The sequence below is a fragment of the Neoarius graeffei genome, chromosome 24 (assembly GCF_027579695.1).
Source record: "Neoarius graeffei isolate fNeoGra1 chromosome 24, fNeoGra1.pri, whole genome shotgun sequence".
Lineage (NCBI taxonomy): Eukaryota > Metazoa > Chordata > Actinopteri > Siluriformes > Ariidae > Neoarius > Neoarius graeffei.
Genome location: NC_083592.1, coordinates 10,198,650 through 10,214,229, shown reverse-complemented (window position 1 = coordinate 10,214,229; position 15,580 = coordinate 10,198,650). Strand labels below are relative to the sequence as shown.

The window sequence follows — 15,580 nt, the reverse complement described above, 5'->3', positions numbered from 1 at the left end:
TGTTTGGCACTGCCCTCCAGTCTGTTTGTCTTCTCTTGGAGTTGGAGCTGCATAGCAGACAATGCAGCAATATCATCGGCAAAGTCCAGGTCTTCCAAGCATGTGAAAAGGGTCCACTGGATTCCTCTGGGTTTGTCTGATGTCTGCCTCATAATCCAGTCTATGGCTACAAGGAAGAGGATAGGAGATAGGATGCACCCCTGCCTTACTCCAGACTCTACTGGGAACCATTGTGAGAGGGTATTATCCACAATGACACTGCATTCAGAGTGCTCATATAACTGTTTGATGAGAGTGATGACTTTCATTGGAATCCCATATGACTGCATGATCTTCCATAGGGTGTCACGGTGAACACTGTCAAACACTTTCTTGAAGTCTATGAAGTTGATAAATAAGGGGGTGTTCCACTCCAGGCACTGTTCAATGATGTTTCTTAGTGCAAAGATCTGGTCGATACATCCTCTTCCCTTCCTGAATCCAGCCTGTTCCTCTCTCTGTTTGGTGTCTATGGCCTTTTCAATTCTCTTTAGAAGGATTCTGCAGAAAATCTTGCTGGGGATTGATAGTAGTGTTATGCCCCTCCAGTTGTAACAGTTATACAGGTCACCTTTCTTTGGGAGTTTAACAATGAATCCCTTCATCCAGTCTTTGGGGATTTTGTCCTCTGACCAGATTGCCCTGAAGAGATCTACAAATACTTTTGTGCTGGTATTGATATCAGCTTTCAACATCTCAGCATGAATGGAATCAATGCCTGATGCCTTGCCATTCTTCATAGCCTTGATGGCAGCAACAATTTCTTCTTTGGTAGGCTGGCTGGTGTCAATGTTGAGGACTTTGTCTGTGAGCAGAGGTCTAGCTGGCTCATCTGGCTCTGGGCGATTCAGTACTTCTTGAAAGTGCTGGACCCATCTGGCTGCTTGTTCACACTCAGTTGTTATTATTTTTCCTTCTTTGTCTTTGATGGGTGACGACTTGGTGCTGTATCCACAGAGGCGTTTGGTCACCTTGTAGACTGTGCCCATCTCACCCCTCAATGCTGCTCTCTCTGCCTCACCAGCCAGTTCCTCGATGAAAGTTCTCCTGTCACTCCTGGCACTCCTTTTCACTTCCTTGTCTTTCAACTTGTAGGCTTCTTGTGCTTTTTCTCTCAGTCTTTGAGATTTGGTGTTGAGCAACTTCTCCTTTAGATTTTTTCTTTCTTCTATTCTGCACCATGTTTCAGATCTTAGCCATTCCTTGTTCTTTTTCTGCCGGTAACCCAATATTTTCTTGGCCGATTCACAGTACATCTCTTTGATGTGTTATTCCATCTATCCTCTATGTCTAGTTGTTTTTCCTCATCTAGGTCTGACAGAACACTGAATCTGTTCCTGACCTCTGTGACAAATTCCTTCTTGACGCTAGGGCACTTTAGTTTTGCAATGTCAGGTTGTCTCCTGTGCTGAGTGAGTGTTTTCACCTGTCTCAGTTTTAGTTTGACTGTTGCTGTGAGCAGGTAGTGATCACTGTTTACATCAGCGCCACGGTAGACTTTAACGTCCAAGAGGGATCTGCGCCACTTGCCACTGACTATGACATGGTCAATTTGGTTGACTGTGTGACCATCAGGGGACTTCCATGTTAGTTTGTGGATGTTCTTATGTTGGAAGAGGGTGCCACCGATGACACAGTTACAGTGGGGCAAAAAAGTATTTAGTCAGTCACCAATTGTGCAAGTTCTCCCACTTAAAAAGATGAAAGAGGCCTGTAATTTTCATCATAGGTATACCTCAACTATGAGAGACAAAATGAGAAAAAAAATCCAGAAAATCACATTGATTTTTAAAGAATTTATTTGCAGATTATGGTGGGAAAATAAGTATTTGGTCAATAACAAAAGTTCATCTCAGTACTGTTATATACCCTTTGTTGGCAATGACAGAGGTCAAACGTTTTCTGTAAGTCTTCACAAGGTTTTCGCACACTGTTGCTAGTATTTTGGCCCATTCCTCCATGCAGATCTCCTCTAGAGCAGTGATGTTTTGGGGCTGTCGCTGGGCAACACGGACTTTCAACTCCCTCCAAAGATTTTCTATGGGGTTGAGATCTGGAGACTGGCTAGGCCACTCCAGGACCTTGAAATGCTTCTTACGAAGTCACTCCTTCGTTGCCCGGGCGGTGTGTTTGGGATCATTGTCATGCTGAAAGACCCAGCCATGTTTCATCTTCAATGCCCTTGCTGATGGAAGGAGGCTTTCACTCAAAATCTCACGATACATGGCCCCATTCATTCTTTCCTTTACACGGATCAGTCGTCCTGGTCCCTTTGCAGAAAAACAGCCCCAAAGCATGATGTTTCCACCCCCATGCTTCACAGTAGGTATGGTGTTCTTTGGATGCAACTCAGCATTCTTTCTCCTCCAAACACGACAAGTTGAGTTTTTACCAAAAAGTTCTATTTTGGTTTCATCTGACCATATGACATTCTCCCAATCCTCATCTGGATCATCCAAATGCTCTCTAGCAAACTTCAGACGGGCCTGGACATGTACTGGCTTAAGCAGGGGGACACGTCTGGCACTGCAGGATTTGAGTCCCTGGCGGCGTAGTGTGTTACTGATGGTAGCCTTTGTTACTTTGGTCCCAGCTCTCTGCAGGTCATTCACTAGGTCCCCCCGTGTGGTTCTGGGATTTTTGCTCACTGTTCTTGTGATCATTTTGACCCCACGGGGTGAGATCTTGCGTGGAGCCCCAGATCGAGGGAGATTATCAGTGGTCTTGTATGTCTTCCATTTTCTAATAATTCCTCCCACAGTTGATTTCTTCACACCAAGCTGCTTACCTATTGCAGATTCAGTCTTCCCAGCCTAGTGCAGGTCTACAGTTTTGTTTCTGGTGTCCTTTGACAGCTCTTTGGTCTTGGCCATAGTGGAGTTTGGAGTGTGACTGTTTGAGGTTGTGGACAGGTGTCTTTTATACTGATAATGAGTTCAAACAGGTGCCATTAATACAGGTAACGAGTGGAGGACAGAGGAGCCTCTTAAAGAAGTTGTTACAGGTCTGTGAGAGCCAGAAATCTTGCTTGTTTGTAGGTGACCAAATACTTATTTTACCAAGGAATTTACCAATTAATTCATTAAAAATCCTACAATGTGATTTCCTGGATTCTTTCCCCCATTCTATCTCTCATAGTTGAAGTGTACCTATGATGAAAATTACAGGCCTCTCTCATCTTTTTAAGTGGGAGAACTTGCACAATTGGTGGCTGACTAAATACTTTTTTGCCCCACTGTATTATTCATGCAGAAGCCCACTAGACGTTCGCCATTGTCATTGATGTCACCACAACCCCGTGTTCCCATTGCTCTTTCACTGTTGTGTTATCTGAACCCACATTGGCATTCATATCTCCCATTAGCATTAGGTCCTGAAGCCTCACACCAACATACTGTCGCATATGGACAGAGGAATAGCTGAAAGACTGGTAGTTATCGTTTCATAATCACTCGCATAAAGGCTGAAATTATTATTCTCATGATGATGATGATGATGCCTCTTGCTGTCAGTGAGTGAAGTGCTATTTTGGCTCCACGGCTCATTTCCCGCCTGTCATTGCTATAATTATTCCAGTTGCAGCACTTGTTACTCGTCCAGAGCCTGAGAGAGTGCACGTGAAAAGTGACCGAGTTAAATTAATAACAAATTTGACCAGGTGGTCCCTTCATTCTGCTGGACTTGTGTCTTGGTGCCATTTTAAATTCAGCATCAGGTGAATATCTGGATGTTTTTTAATTCAAGTCTAATTTAGCTCACACACATGACAGGCACCAGGAGGGTTCCGTGGGTAGAACCAAATCCTTTAAGTCTGAGCTGAGTGCTGCAGGTTTCTGGCTGTTTTCCAAGCATCAACTGCAGAGTTTCACCCACAGTGCCTAGCAACAAAGCCTTCTAGAAAGCAGATAGAGCAGCAAACCACAAAGGCAAGATGGTAAAGACAGAGAGAGAGAGAGATGTCAGTTTGTCTCGTATACGATGGGAAATAAACAGGCTTGGGAACAAATTCAAGTCAGTCATATTTTATTGGTGAGGACCGCAGTGGAGTTTTTATAAGGCCAGTGGTGCAGAAAAGTTCTGTCTTCAGCAACAAGCTTAAAGGAACAGTACAGCCAAAAACCTCACAGTGTACAATTCACTCTGTCTCTACAGCCGAGACATGTTTAGGGTCTGAAATATGCTACTTTCATTTGTGTACTGAAATGACAAGAACAATGTAGTGTACAAGGAAGGAATGAGAGAAGGAAAAAAAAAAGTTGCTATAAGCCTACTTTAAAAAAATAATAATTTTCAAAGAAACTTTTATAAAATAGCCATATTCAGATGGGATTAGTCTCTCTCTATTTTATGAATTGAACTTCTGAATTGTGGGCTATATGAGCTATATTTAACAGTTATTCCACAAAACCGAGTCGTACATGAGCTGATGGCTCGACTATAAGCCATGTACGACGTGATTGAGTAACTGTTTTATTCTATCCACATTCACTGGATTTTGAGAAACAGAGCATTTCAACTTTTATTTTTTGCAAATTTGATAATAAAATCTTTATACACAATGTCCGACAAAATCATTTCTGCTCAGAATGTAAACAAACCGGTGAAATGACAGGAGCAATTTGTGAAAAATGCTATAATAATAATAATAATTCTTGAAAATTTAATTTTAAAAGATCTATCAAATACTTTCATTCCATATTTTGTTGCTTTTTTTTTTTTAGGGATTTGTTTTCGAGTAGTTTTTATTTCGTCCTCTGTTGGTTCAGCAACACGCGCCGCCATTTTGTTTTTCTCTACTCATGGTATATAAGCTGATATCCTAGTAGTAGAATAGCCAATCAGAGCATGCGATTGCTCACATCCAGTGGACGTGGATTGAATAATTACTTATATAAATCGGCAGCATTTAACATTAAATTATGAAGGAATTATTAAGGACAATGATACAGGTACTGCTACTTGTTCATTTATTTATAACAGTCCTAGAATTTGCATGATATAATTTGGTGATATATGTATTTAATATATTTAACATGAATATAGGAAATTTAGAGAATTCTGGCACAGATGAAAAATCAAATGGATTAGGAATTACTCTCGGTGTACCATGTAGAACGAATCCCATCCAAACAGGGCTGTAGTGTGTATTAACATGTTTAAGTTAAAGGTCAAAGTCTAAGTGCTGTGGTACAAATTCACCACAGAGCTCAAAAAAAAAAAAAAAGCTTCCTGTAGCGTTAGAGCGAAGGTTTGTTCATGAACATGAACATAGGTGTCAGGAAGTGTCTTTAACCACGGGAGAACTGTAGAACTGGGTGTGTTTTGAGACAGAAGTTTATATAAAGTTTTGTTCATAACCTGTTCTGTCATAAGAAAATGCTTTAAAAAAATAAAATAAAAAAAAACAATACAAACTACAGCCATCAAACCACTTTGAAAATGTCAGCTATGGTCTCCATTTGTTTTTTTTAAATCATTTACAAAACCACATGCACTTGAGCTTACAGCATATTAACTGAAAGCACAAATACTGAATAAAAAAAAATGTGCATTATTATAAACATTACTTTTCAAGTACTGATCATCAAACTTTAAAAAATTATTCTTATTAAAAAAAAATTTGCACATAGGGCTATCATGAAATAGCTTGAGGTATTACTGATTGAAAAAATAAAACACAACAAAAACAACAAAAAATAATGGTAGTGACTAAGGCAATAGGTCGTCCTGAATTAGTGTCTCAAATTTAATTTCTACCCGCAGGACTGTAAACAGGAACAGCAGCAACGTCAAATCGAATTCCCCATTTCTAACATCTGCACATAGCTCCACACCCGTGTTCACTTTGAAAGCATTACACCCAAATAAATAAATGACAAAGAGAAATAACTGAACATTTTGATCCGAGCTCACGTTTTAAAATGGGATCTGGGATTGGGAAATTTCACTCGCTGATCAAATGAGTCACAGTTAAAGGAACATGATGAATACAGCAAGCGAAACCCGACAAATGTGTGTGTGTGTGTGGGGGGGGGGGAACCCATTCCCTTTTTGTTGCTAAATTTTTTTTTAACTCCTATTAAAAAAAACAACCACATCCCTTATGTTACGTTTGACAAAAGAAAACCGTTTCCCTTTCCATTAAACCCGGGTTGTTGTGCAAGACTCGTTAGTGCAATAAAAGATCTTGTGCTCCTCGAATACAAAGTAAAAAATAAATTAAAATCACTATCAAATTTTTAAAAAACAGGTGAAGGAAATGCACTTCGGTTCCCTTTCTGACCTCTACACCCGATTGTCCACCTCGTCCATCCCGGGCTTGTCTTGTTTCGATTGGCTGAGGGATATCTCAGCCTGTACCTGCTCTAAGGTCACAGGATCAGAATCAAAATCAGGGATCAGGACTTCTGTTTCCGGCTGTGGTTCCGGTTCCGGTTCTGTGTAAGGCATAGGCAGGTAGCCGCCAACACGGGGCAGGCACATGCACCAGCCGGCGCCGGACAGGTCCAGTTCGTTGTAGTCGAATCCAGCCTTCTTGAGTATCTTGAAGTCCACCATGTCTACGGATTCGCTCATCTCCACCAGAAGGTTCCAGAAGACGCAGCTCAGCACGATGCCCAGAAGCTACAGAGGGGAATGAACGCAGTGATGAAATGATCTAAAGGCCTGAGCATACTTCATGTAGAAGGAGCATTCTTTTGGCTTCCACAAGCAACATCTACAGAGTTGAACAGCTGATGTTCGGAGGCTTGAACATGGTACACCTGTTCAAGCCTCCGACTGGTCATTACAAACAAGTTTTCCGAAGATAGTCGACTACTTCCTGTAGGCATGGAAATGAAATTTTATTGGAGCATTTGAAGATGGGCAGTGTGAAGGAGGAACCCTTGCAGACGTCACCTTCACATGAAGTATTAATTAAGATCTACTGCAGAATGTTTCTCCTGCTGCAATTGACCAAAAAAAAAATTGGACCTAAATAAAATTGTTTGGAACGACATTTACTAATTACCAGTTACAAAATTTGCCTTTAGCCTTAGCATAATTTCACTTAGCATCACTCGCATGCCAGACTACCATGGGTTCTGTTGAGCCATCAGAAGACTTCTGAAGACAAGAACGAGCTAATTATAGGGAAACGTTTCAAACAGGGTGAACACGCATCTCAGTTTGTACATAGAGCTACATAGTTCCTGGAACGAGTTCTAGGTTCCTGGAGGAACCGGGACGTCCATTTACAATTATTTACCATGACAAATTACGGCAAAAAAAAAAAAAAAAAATCACTGAATATGTCGAAAGCCAAGATCTAAACTCGGGTTCTTTGTTGTGTTGATTTGTTCTGCAAAATAAGATGCTACCATGCTACTATTAGTCCAAACTATATCGCAAGTTAGTCATTAGCTAATGAGCAATGTTGAAAATAGAAAGCTCCACCTCCAACAGTCCCTGGTTCTGAAAAAAAAATAAATTAAAAAAACCCCACAGACTCTGAAGAATTTGAAAAATTCCTGCGAATACCCTTGCAGACATACACCTAAGATGTCTAAGCTTCCGAATAAATTCCTCAAGTGGAAACGTACCTAAAGTTCTGAAAACATTCCTGACTTAAACAACTAAGTTGCGAAGATCCCGAGCAGGTTCCTGTGGGACAAATGTCCCTGAAGTTCCTGCATTTCTGAGAAAGGTTCCTGCTGTAGAAAAAAAAGTGCCTTTACGTCCTGTTGAAGAAAGATGCACCCAAGTTCCTGAAAAGGTTCCTGTGGTGAAAACATGCCTTGTGTTCGTGGTATTATGCAAATCGGGACTCCTCAAACCCGAGACGGAGCCTGGTGTAGTTTTAAAGCACGTCTTTGATATCTCCATTAGATCAAAGGACCATAGTCATGAAAGATAGCAGACGAATGCAGACTGCATGTCTCTGCTCTTTTAGCTAAAGCAGCGTTCTGATGATGTCAGCGCTGGAGAGTGTTAATGGTGATGTCGGGCACCATCTGCTGCCCCTGATGTTATCTACCCCCTGTCTGTGTGGGGAGTGAATGAGAGAGAAGGTGGTAGAAAGGGCAGGACAGGACCAAGTCTCAGGGAGATTGTGAGAGGCAGAAAAGATGTACAGATCTTCCTGTTTGGAATCTTGCCAACAGTTCCTGCGTTTCAGTGCCTGGAGTTCATCATTTGTACCTTGTGGTTAAAATGGGGAGAAAACACTTAAGTTCTTGTGGTGAAACTCTTCCTAAAGGGTTCCTGAGGTAAAACTGCACCTCATGGTCTTACATTGTTGAAAAGGTTCCTGGAGTGAAACTGGCTTAAAGTTCTTCAACTGCTGAAAAGATTCTTTTCATAAATTGGCCTGAAGTTCTTAAGCTGCTGAAAAGGTTCCTGTGGTGAAACTGGCCCTAAAGTTCTTAAATTGCTGAAACATTTCTTGAGGTACAATTGGCTTTAAAGTTTGTGAGCTTTTTAAAAGGTTAACCTTAGGTGCTAAAGAAGGCAACTGGACTTGCTTGACACCCTTGAAGATGTTTCACCTCTCATCCAAAAGCCTTCTTCAGTTCTGTCAGACTAGTAGGGAGTTTCAGGTATTTTATCCTCTAGTGGACCAAAAGCAACCCTAAGGAGAGTCATTGAGGTCACATGGGTCGTTGACACTCTCAATCATCCTGTAGGTTGTTAGGGTCACTGGAGGCTGGGCATGAACGGTGTTAGCAGCCTAGAGGGTCGTTGGCTCTCTCTGCCATTGACCCTCTAGGTTGCTAACACCGTTCACACCTGGCCTCCAGTGTAACACCTACAGGATGATTGAGAGGGTCAATGGCCCACGTGACCTCAACAACTCTCCTTAGGGTTGCTTTTGGTCCACTCGAGGATAAATACCTGGAACTCCCCACTAATCAGACAGAACTGAAGAAGCCTTTCAAATGAGAGGTGAAACGTCTTCAAGGATGTCAAGCAAGTCCAGTTGCCTTCTTTAGCACCTACGGTTTACGATGACCTGGATGACTGAGAACCTTCACAGACATATTTTGAAAAGGTTCCTGCAATAAAAGGTGCCCAAAGTTCGAGAGCTTCTGAAAAGTTCATGGACTACCAAGATGGTTCCTGTGGAACAAATGTATTATTCAGGCTGCTGAAAAGTGTTCTGGGTCTAAAGTTCCTGGGCTGTTGTTATAAAGGTTCTTGAAGTAAAAAAAAAATAAAATCACGCTGAAGTTCCTGAGCTACTGAAATGTTTCCTGGAGAAAAATGGGTCTAGTCCAGGGCTAATGAAAATGATCCTGAGGCAAAATTGCCTAAAAGGTCTAGAGGTGATGAAGATGTTCATCCTTTGGGGTCGAAGAGGACTATGACTTCAATTTGGTGGGTGGTGGTTGTGGGTCTGGAGGTGGCTGATGAGGCCAATCTGGGCTTTGAAGGTACGCCCACATGTCACGCGTGGGTAGGTGCTGTAGTGGGGGTGGCAATAGTTTGAACCTTCCGTGAAGCTTGTTTCTTCTGGGCCTTGGTGATGCGTTTCATCTCTGCTGCACATGTGCTACTGGTGAGCTTTGCTTACCTTGGTCTCGAGGTAAAATGTGCCTGAGCCATTGAAAAGGTGTCTGTAGTAAAATGGGCCTGCTGAAAGGTTCTTGTCTTTCAAACATTTAAATTGATGAGTTCCTGAAAAGAATATCCAGTGGTTCTAAGCTCCTTAAAAGATTCCCTGAGTGGAACCATGCCTAAAGTTCCTGCATTTCTGGAAAGGTTCCTGTGGTGAAAATGTGCCTCAAGTGAAAAGGTTCTTTTCAGCAAAAGATAAAAAGGTGTGCATCAGCTGGACAGAAAATTTGTTTGACACATTGGCATCTTGAAAGGTCAGTCAGACGTGGTTCCTGGTTCTTGGGTCATGGCTGACGCAACACAGCAGACTTCACTTTGGGGAATGTTCCTGTTCCTGGCATGTTTAACCTTCTGCCCAAATTACTATGCAGAGTCATATCTACACATTTTCCTGAAGTGAAAGATGTACAGCTGGAGTGGGGTTCCATTGGTTTTACTCAACAAGAACCTGCTCAGGTAGGAAATGATGGAACTCAGGGTTCAAGAGTCCTCAGTTTTGGGACAAAGTGACACGAGTTCACCAAGTTTCCAAGAAGAATTTTGCCTGCAATGGTGACATTCCTCAAAATGGCAGAACCCATAGAAGTCAAGTTTTCAACAAATATGGTGTCTTTCTCCTGACCAAGGGTTGCTAGGTAACAGCAATGGTTATGTTTAAAATTGTTAACAATGGTCTATTTTGTGTTTGACTGTTTGCCTTTTATGTCGAAGTTGCATCTAACTGCACCTTAGCTACCTTCAAGTTCAGGAAATTTTTAAACTTTCTAAAATCTCAGAGTTTATATTTATTGGTTGCATAGCAACACCATGTTCATGTGTTTTGACCACTTGAACAAGTGATTGCTTGCTGTGATCCTTTTGGTGCACGATGGCACCATTTCATTAATTCAGAACATCATGTCCAGTCGATAGAATAACAGATAAAAAGTCTAGAGAAGTTGGTCAACAATATGAAGATGAAATATAACAGGAAGTGGCGATCTGCGGGGTCCAAGCACCCTTCACAAGCAGTGCCCCCTGTGGCCAGTAAGAGACCACAGATGCTCAAGTGTTCATGATGGCAGCTCAATGCCAGTGTTTTTAAACTGCTGACTGGCTCATGGCAGCCATGTCTTTTACGCCATCATTATGAATCCAAATACACATTAACACAATGGTTCGGTCCACCAAAATTCAGCTTGATTGGGTTTCTAGTAACAGCTATATGAATGACCACATCCCAAACTATCCATACTGCGTTTCAGGAAAAATAAATGAAATACTACAGTAAAAAGACAATGGAATAGAGATGTTTAACCTGAGGCAACCCCACGGCGCAGCAGATTCCTACAGTGGCCCCGATGTTGTCGCCCATCCACAGGTTTACAGCATGAATACATCCTCGCACGTGTATGACATCGTCCAAATCTTCACGCTGTGCACAGACGGGGGTGGGGGGGGGTGGGAAAATGAAATGGCAAAATGATTCCAGACATCATCACACACAACAACCCTGCGGAATGGCAAAATGGAGACAGCGGCAGTAACACTGCTTCAATTTGTCTGAATAAATGACCTCGTAAAGCCGGAGGTCGTGAATAGCAGTGGCTGAGGGTGTAAAGACGCGTTTCGTGGTTTTGCCAGTAAACAATCAGGCCTTGGAATAAAGGATAATAAGCAGGTGAGTCACAGGAAGCATGCTGTCATAAAACCTTTTTATCATCATTACTGGTGGATTGCAGTAGTGTTTGCTTCTTGAACCAGAAATCCAATATTTCAAGATGGATGAAACAAGCATTTGTTTTGAAATGAATATACGATTTAGGACCATAAGAAGCGTACGCACCTGTTTGGTAAGAGTCTTATAGCCACACAGTGTGTTTACTACTTCTCCAGGCTGAAAAAAAAAAAAACACACACACACACAACTATTATATCTCATTATTACACAAGGCTTTTGAGTTCTGGATTGTGATTGGCCAGAAGGTGTCGATTAATTTCCTTAATTTGAAAATTTTGCGCTTTCTTGTGAAGGTCGTATTTGTTTCCGGCTGCGATAACTTGTTTTGCAGGCGTTTGACAACCTTAAAGTAGCACTAAATGAATAAAAAGAAAAAATCTTTCTGAATAAAAAGTGCAATTGTTGGCAAAATGCTCTGCAGTCAGAGGAATCAAACACTTAAATAATATTGGCTGGCTTTTTCTTGTGGTATATCAGATATATTCCGTTCAGCTAGCATGATACTGAACGAGTCGAAGACAGAGCGACAGAAGACAGAGAGCGAGACAGAGACAGAAAGTGAGACAGAGAGACACAGACAGAGAAACACAGACAGGAAGCAAGACAGGGAGACACAGAGAGAGAGAGAGACAGAGCAAGACAGGGAGACAGAGAGAAAGAGACAGGGAGCAAGACAGAGCAACACAGACAGACAGACAGACAGACAGACAGACAGAGACACAGACAAGGAGCAAGACAGGGAGAGAGAGAGAGAGAGAGAGAGCGCAACAGACAGAGAGAAACAGGGAGCGAGACAGAGCAAGACAAAGAGACAGAGTGAGACAGAGAGCGAGACACAGACAGGGAGCAAGACAGAGTGACACAGACAGAGAGACGGTGTTTTCACTTTGTTGATGTCATTTGCATGGTTATTCTTGGCGCTTGTTATATGAGAAATGAGAATCAGGAAGTCAGGGTTGCAGCTGGCAAGAATGAGACGTGGGCTGCCGTGTTGTGTTTATTATTCTTCGCTCAGAGAACCAAGGTGTTAGAAGTGCAGATCTTAAAAGAAGATCAACATATCAAAAAGGGCTTTTCATCCAAGATTTCAGCCGTATCCCAAACCGGAGAGCACTCCGAGAAGCACTAATACTTAAAAACTACATCTGTTCATTATGCCTGGCTTTAATAGCAGAATTCATCATCTATTTCTCCACCCAGTATCCAAGGGGGATGCAAAATTTTGCACTTGGGTAAAAACGGCTAAGGCTACAGTGAACGCCTTTAAATGTGAAGTCTATAATTTAGGAAGAAGCTGTATAATACACACACACTTTCCACTTCATGTCACTCCATTTCACACCCCAGGTCCCGTGATGTCTCTTTACAGCAGCATGGAGCTCCTTTTTTCCCCTTGTTTACATGATTAGATCTCGGTGGGACACAGACAGGTGAAGGCGATCTCTGATGCTCAGCGTCGATGCTGTGGTGCTCTGGCTGCGCCGTGTGCACTGGTGTCTCGGCTGAAATGGGGTCACATGACCGCCTGCGCTCGTTCGCTCGCGATTAAAGAAGCATGGTGTTGCATAATGTACAGAACACAGATCGTTATATATCTGGCGTTACGCTGAGGGGTCAGTCGGCGTTGGTTGTATAAAAGATTAAACAGCCAGCGAGCTATAAATTATTAAAAGTGTTCAAGGTGCAGTGGGAGAACATGGAAAAGAATGCAAGGAGCTTTCAGTGACCTCGTCTCATTAAGGATGATGTGTAATCTCATCTCATCTCATTATCTCTAGCCGCTTTATCCTTCTACAGGGTCGCAGGCAAGCTGGAGCCCATCCCAGCTGACTACAGGCGAAAGGCGGGGTACACCCTGGACAAGTCGCCAGGTCATCACAGGGCTGACACATAGACACAGACAACCATTCACACTCACATTCACACCTATGGTCAATTTAGAGTCACCAGTTAACCTAACCTGCATGTCTTTGGACTGTGGGGGAAACCGGAGCACCCGGAGGAAACCCACGTGGACACGGGGAGAACATGCAAACTCCGCACAGAAAGGCCCTCGCCGGCCCCGGGGCTCGAACCCAGGACCTTCTTGCTGTGAGGCGACAGCGCTAACCACTACACCACCGTGCCGCCCCTGATGTGTAATGGGTTTAATTAATTTATTAGCGCCAATAATTGGATGATCAGCTGTTTTAGCGATTTCAGATCCTCCAGAAATACCAAGACTCAGATTTCTAGAGGAAATGATGATGGGGGGGGGGGGGGGGGAGAGAAAGAGAGAGAGAGTTCTTCATCTTCATTCATGCCTCATTTTGTTTCAAGCAGCTTGTCCTTCCACCTCCAGACTTTCCTTAGAATCAGTGCATTAGCATCCCAGTGGCATCACACAGATTTATCATGAGAGAGAAAGAGAGCGACAGAGAGCACGTGAGAGAGAGAAAGAGAGTAAAAGCAGAGGAAGATGAAGAGAGGTCTCTACAGAGCGAAGTGCAACTAATTCAATACACTCAGGCACTACATGCATGAAACAACTTCCATCAGCCAGCGTGCACACACACACACTCTCTCTCTCTCTAACCACAAAGAGAGACTCAGAGAGCAAAGGGGTCTACAAAAAAAGCATCAGAGAAGAGAGACAGAGAGTGTGAGGGAGTGAGTGTGTGAGAGGAAGACAAGAACAAGAAAGAGAGACACAGCCAGAGATCAACAAACAGAGAAACAGAGCGAGAACAAGAGAAAGTTAGGGTGCGTCAGATTCAAAAAAGAGAGCAAGAGAGACTTTGAGAAAGCAAGAGAAACTTCAGGAAAGAGCGAGAGAGCAAGAGAAAGAGAAAGTGAGACTGTGAACAAACAGCAAGACCACATGCTAACACCACACGTATGGGGGGGGAGAGAGAGAGAGAGATTATAATGAATAAGGAGTCATGAGAGATTATAATGAATAAGGAGTCGTGACAGATTATAATGAATAAGGAGTCGTGAGAGATTATAATGAATAAGGAGTCGCGAGAGAGATTATAATGAATAAGGAGTAGCGAGAGACTATAATGAATAAGGAGTCGCGAGAGATTATAATAAGGAGTCGCGAGAGATTATAATGAATAAGGAGTCGAGAGAGAGAGATTATAATGAATATAATCTCTCGTGACTCCTTATTCATTATAAACTTTCACGACTCTTTATTCATTATAATCTCTCTCGACTCCTGATTCATTATAATCTCTCTTGTGACTCCTTATTCATTATATCTTTCACGACTGCTTAATGAATAAGGAGTCGCGAGAGAGATTATAATGAATAAGGAGTCGCGAGAGAGATTATAATGAATAAGGAGTCGCGAGAGAGATTATAATGAATAAGGAGTCGAGAGAGAGAGATTATAATGAATATAATCTCTCGTGACTCCTTATTCATTATAAACTTTCATGACTCTTTATTCATTATAATCTCTCTCGACACCTGATTCATTATAATCTCTCTCGCGACTCCTTATTCATTATAATCTCTCGCGACTCCTTATTCATTATAATCTCTCGCGACTCCTTATTCATTATAATCTCTCGCGACTCCTTATTCATTATACTCTGTCACGACTCCTTATTCATTATAATCTCTCTCTCGACTCCTTATTCATTATAATCTCTCGACTCCTTATTCATTATAATCTCTCTGGAGTCCTTATTCATTATACTCTGTCACGACTCCTTATTCATTATAATCTCTCTCTCGACTCCTTATTCATTATAATCTCTCTCGACTCCTGATTCATTATAATTTCTCTCGTGATTCCTTATTCATTATATCTTTCACGACTGCTTAATGAATAAGGAGTCGCGAGAGAGATTATAATGAATAAGGAGTCGCGAGAGAGATTATAATGAATAAGGAGTCGCGAGAGAGATTATAATTAATGAGTCGCGAGAGAGATTATAATGAATAAGGAGTCGCGAGAGAGATTATAATGAACAAGGAGTCGCGAGAGAGATTATAATGAACAAGGAGTCATGAGAGAGATTATAAAGAACAAGGAGTCGCGAGAGAGATTATAAAGAATAAGGAGTCGCGAGAGATATTATAAAGAATAAGGAGTCGAGAGAGATTATAATGAATAAGGAGTCGAGAGAGAGATTATAATGAATAAGGAGTCGAGAGAGAGATTATAATGAATGAGTCGAGAGAGAGATTATAATTAATAAGGAGTCGAGAGAGATATTATAATTAATAAGG

The 15,580-nt window shown here is 42.0% G+C and overlaps 1 protein-coding gene across 1 annotated transcript in view; it reads right to left on the bottom strand.

Moving 5' to 3' along the window:
- Positions 1-4,045: 4,045 nt before the first annotated feature.
- Positions 4,046-15,580, bottom strand: part of zgc:110329 (uncharacterized protein LOC550500 homolog) — a 78,772-nt gene continuing 67,237 nt past the window's right edge. The window contains exons 6-8 of the mRNA XM_060907601.1: positions 11,462-11,512; positions 10,934-11,050; positions 4,046-6,663 (exon numbers count right to left, since the gene is read on the bottom strand). Coding sequence (XP_060763584.1) covers positions 6,325-6,663; positions 10,934-11,050; positions 11,462-11,512 — 507 coding nt within the window. The 3' untranslated portion in view covers positions 4,046-6,324. The remainder of the gene's footprint in view (positions 6,664-10,933; positions 11,051-11,461; positions 11,513-15,580) is intronic.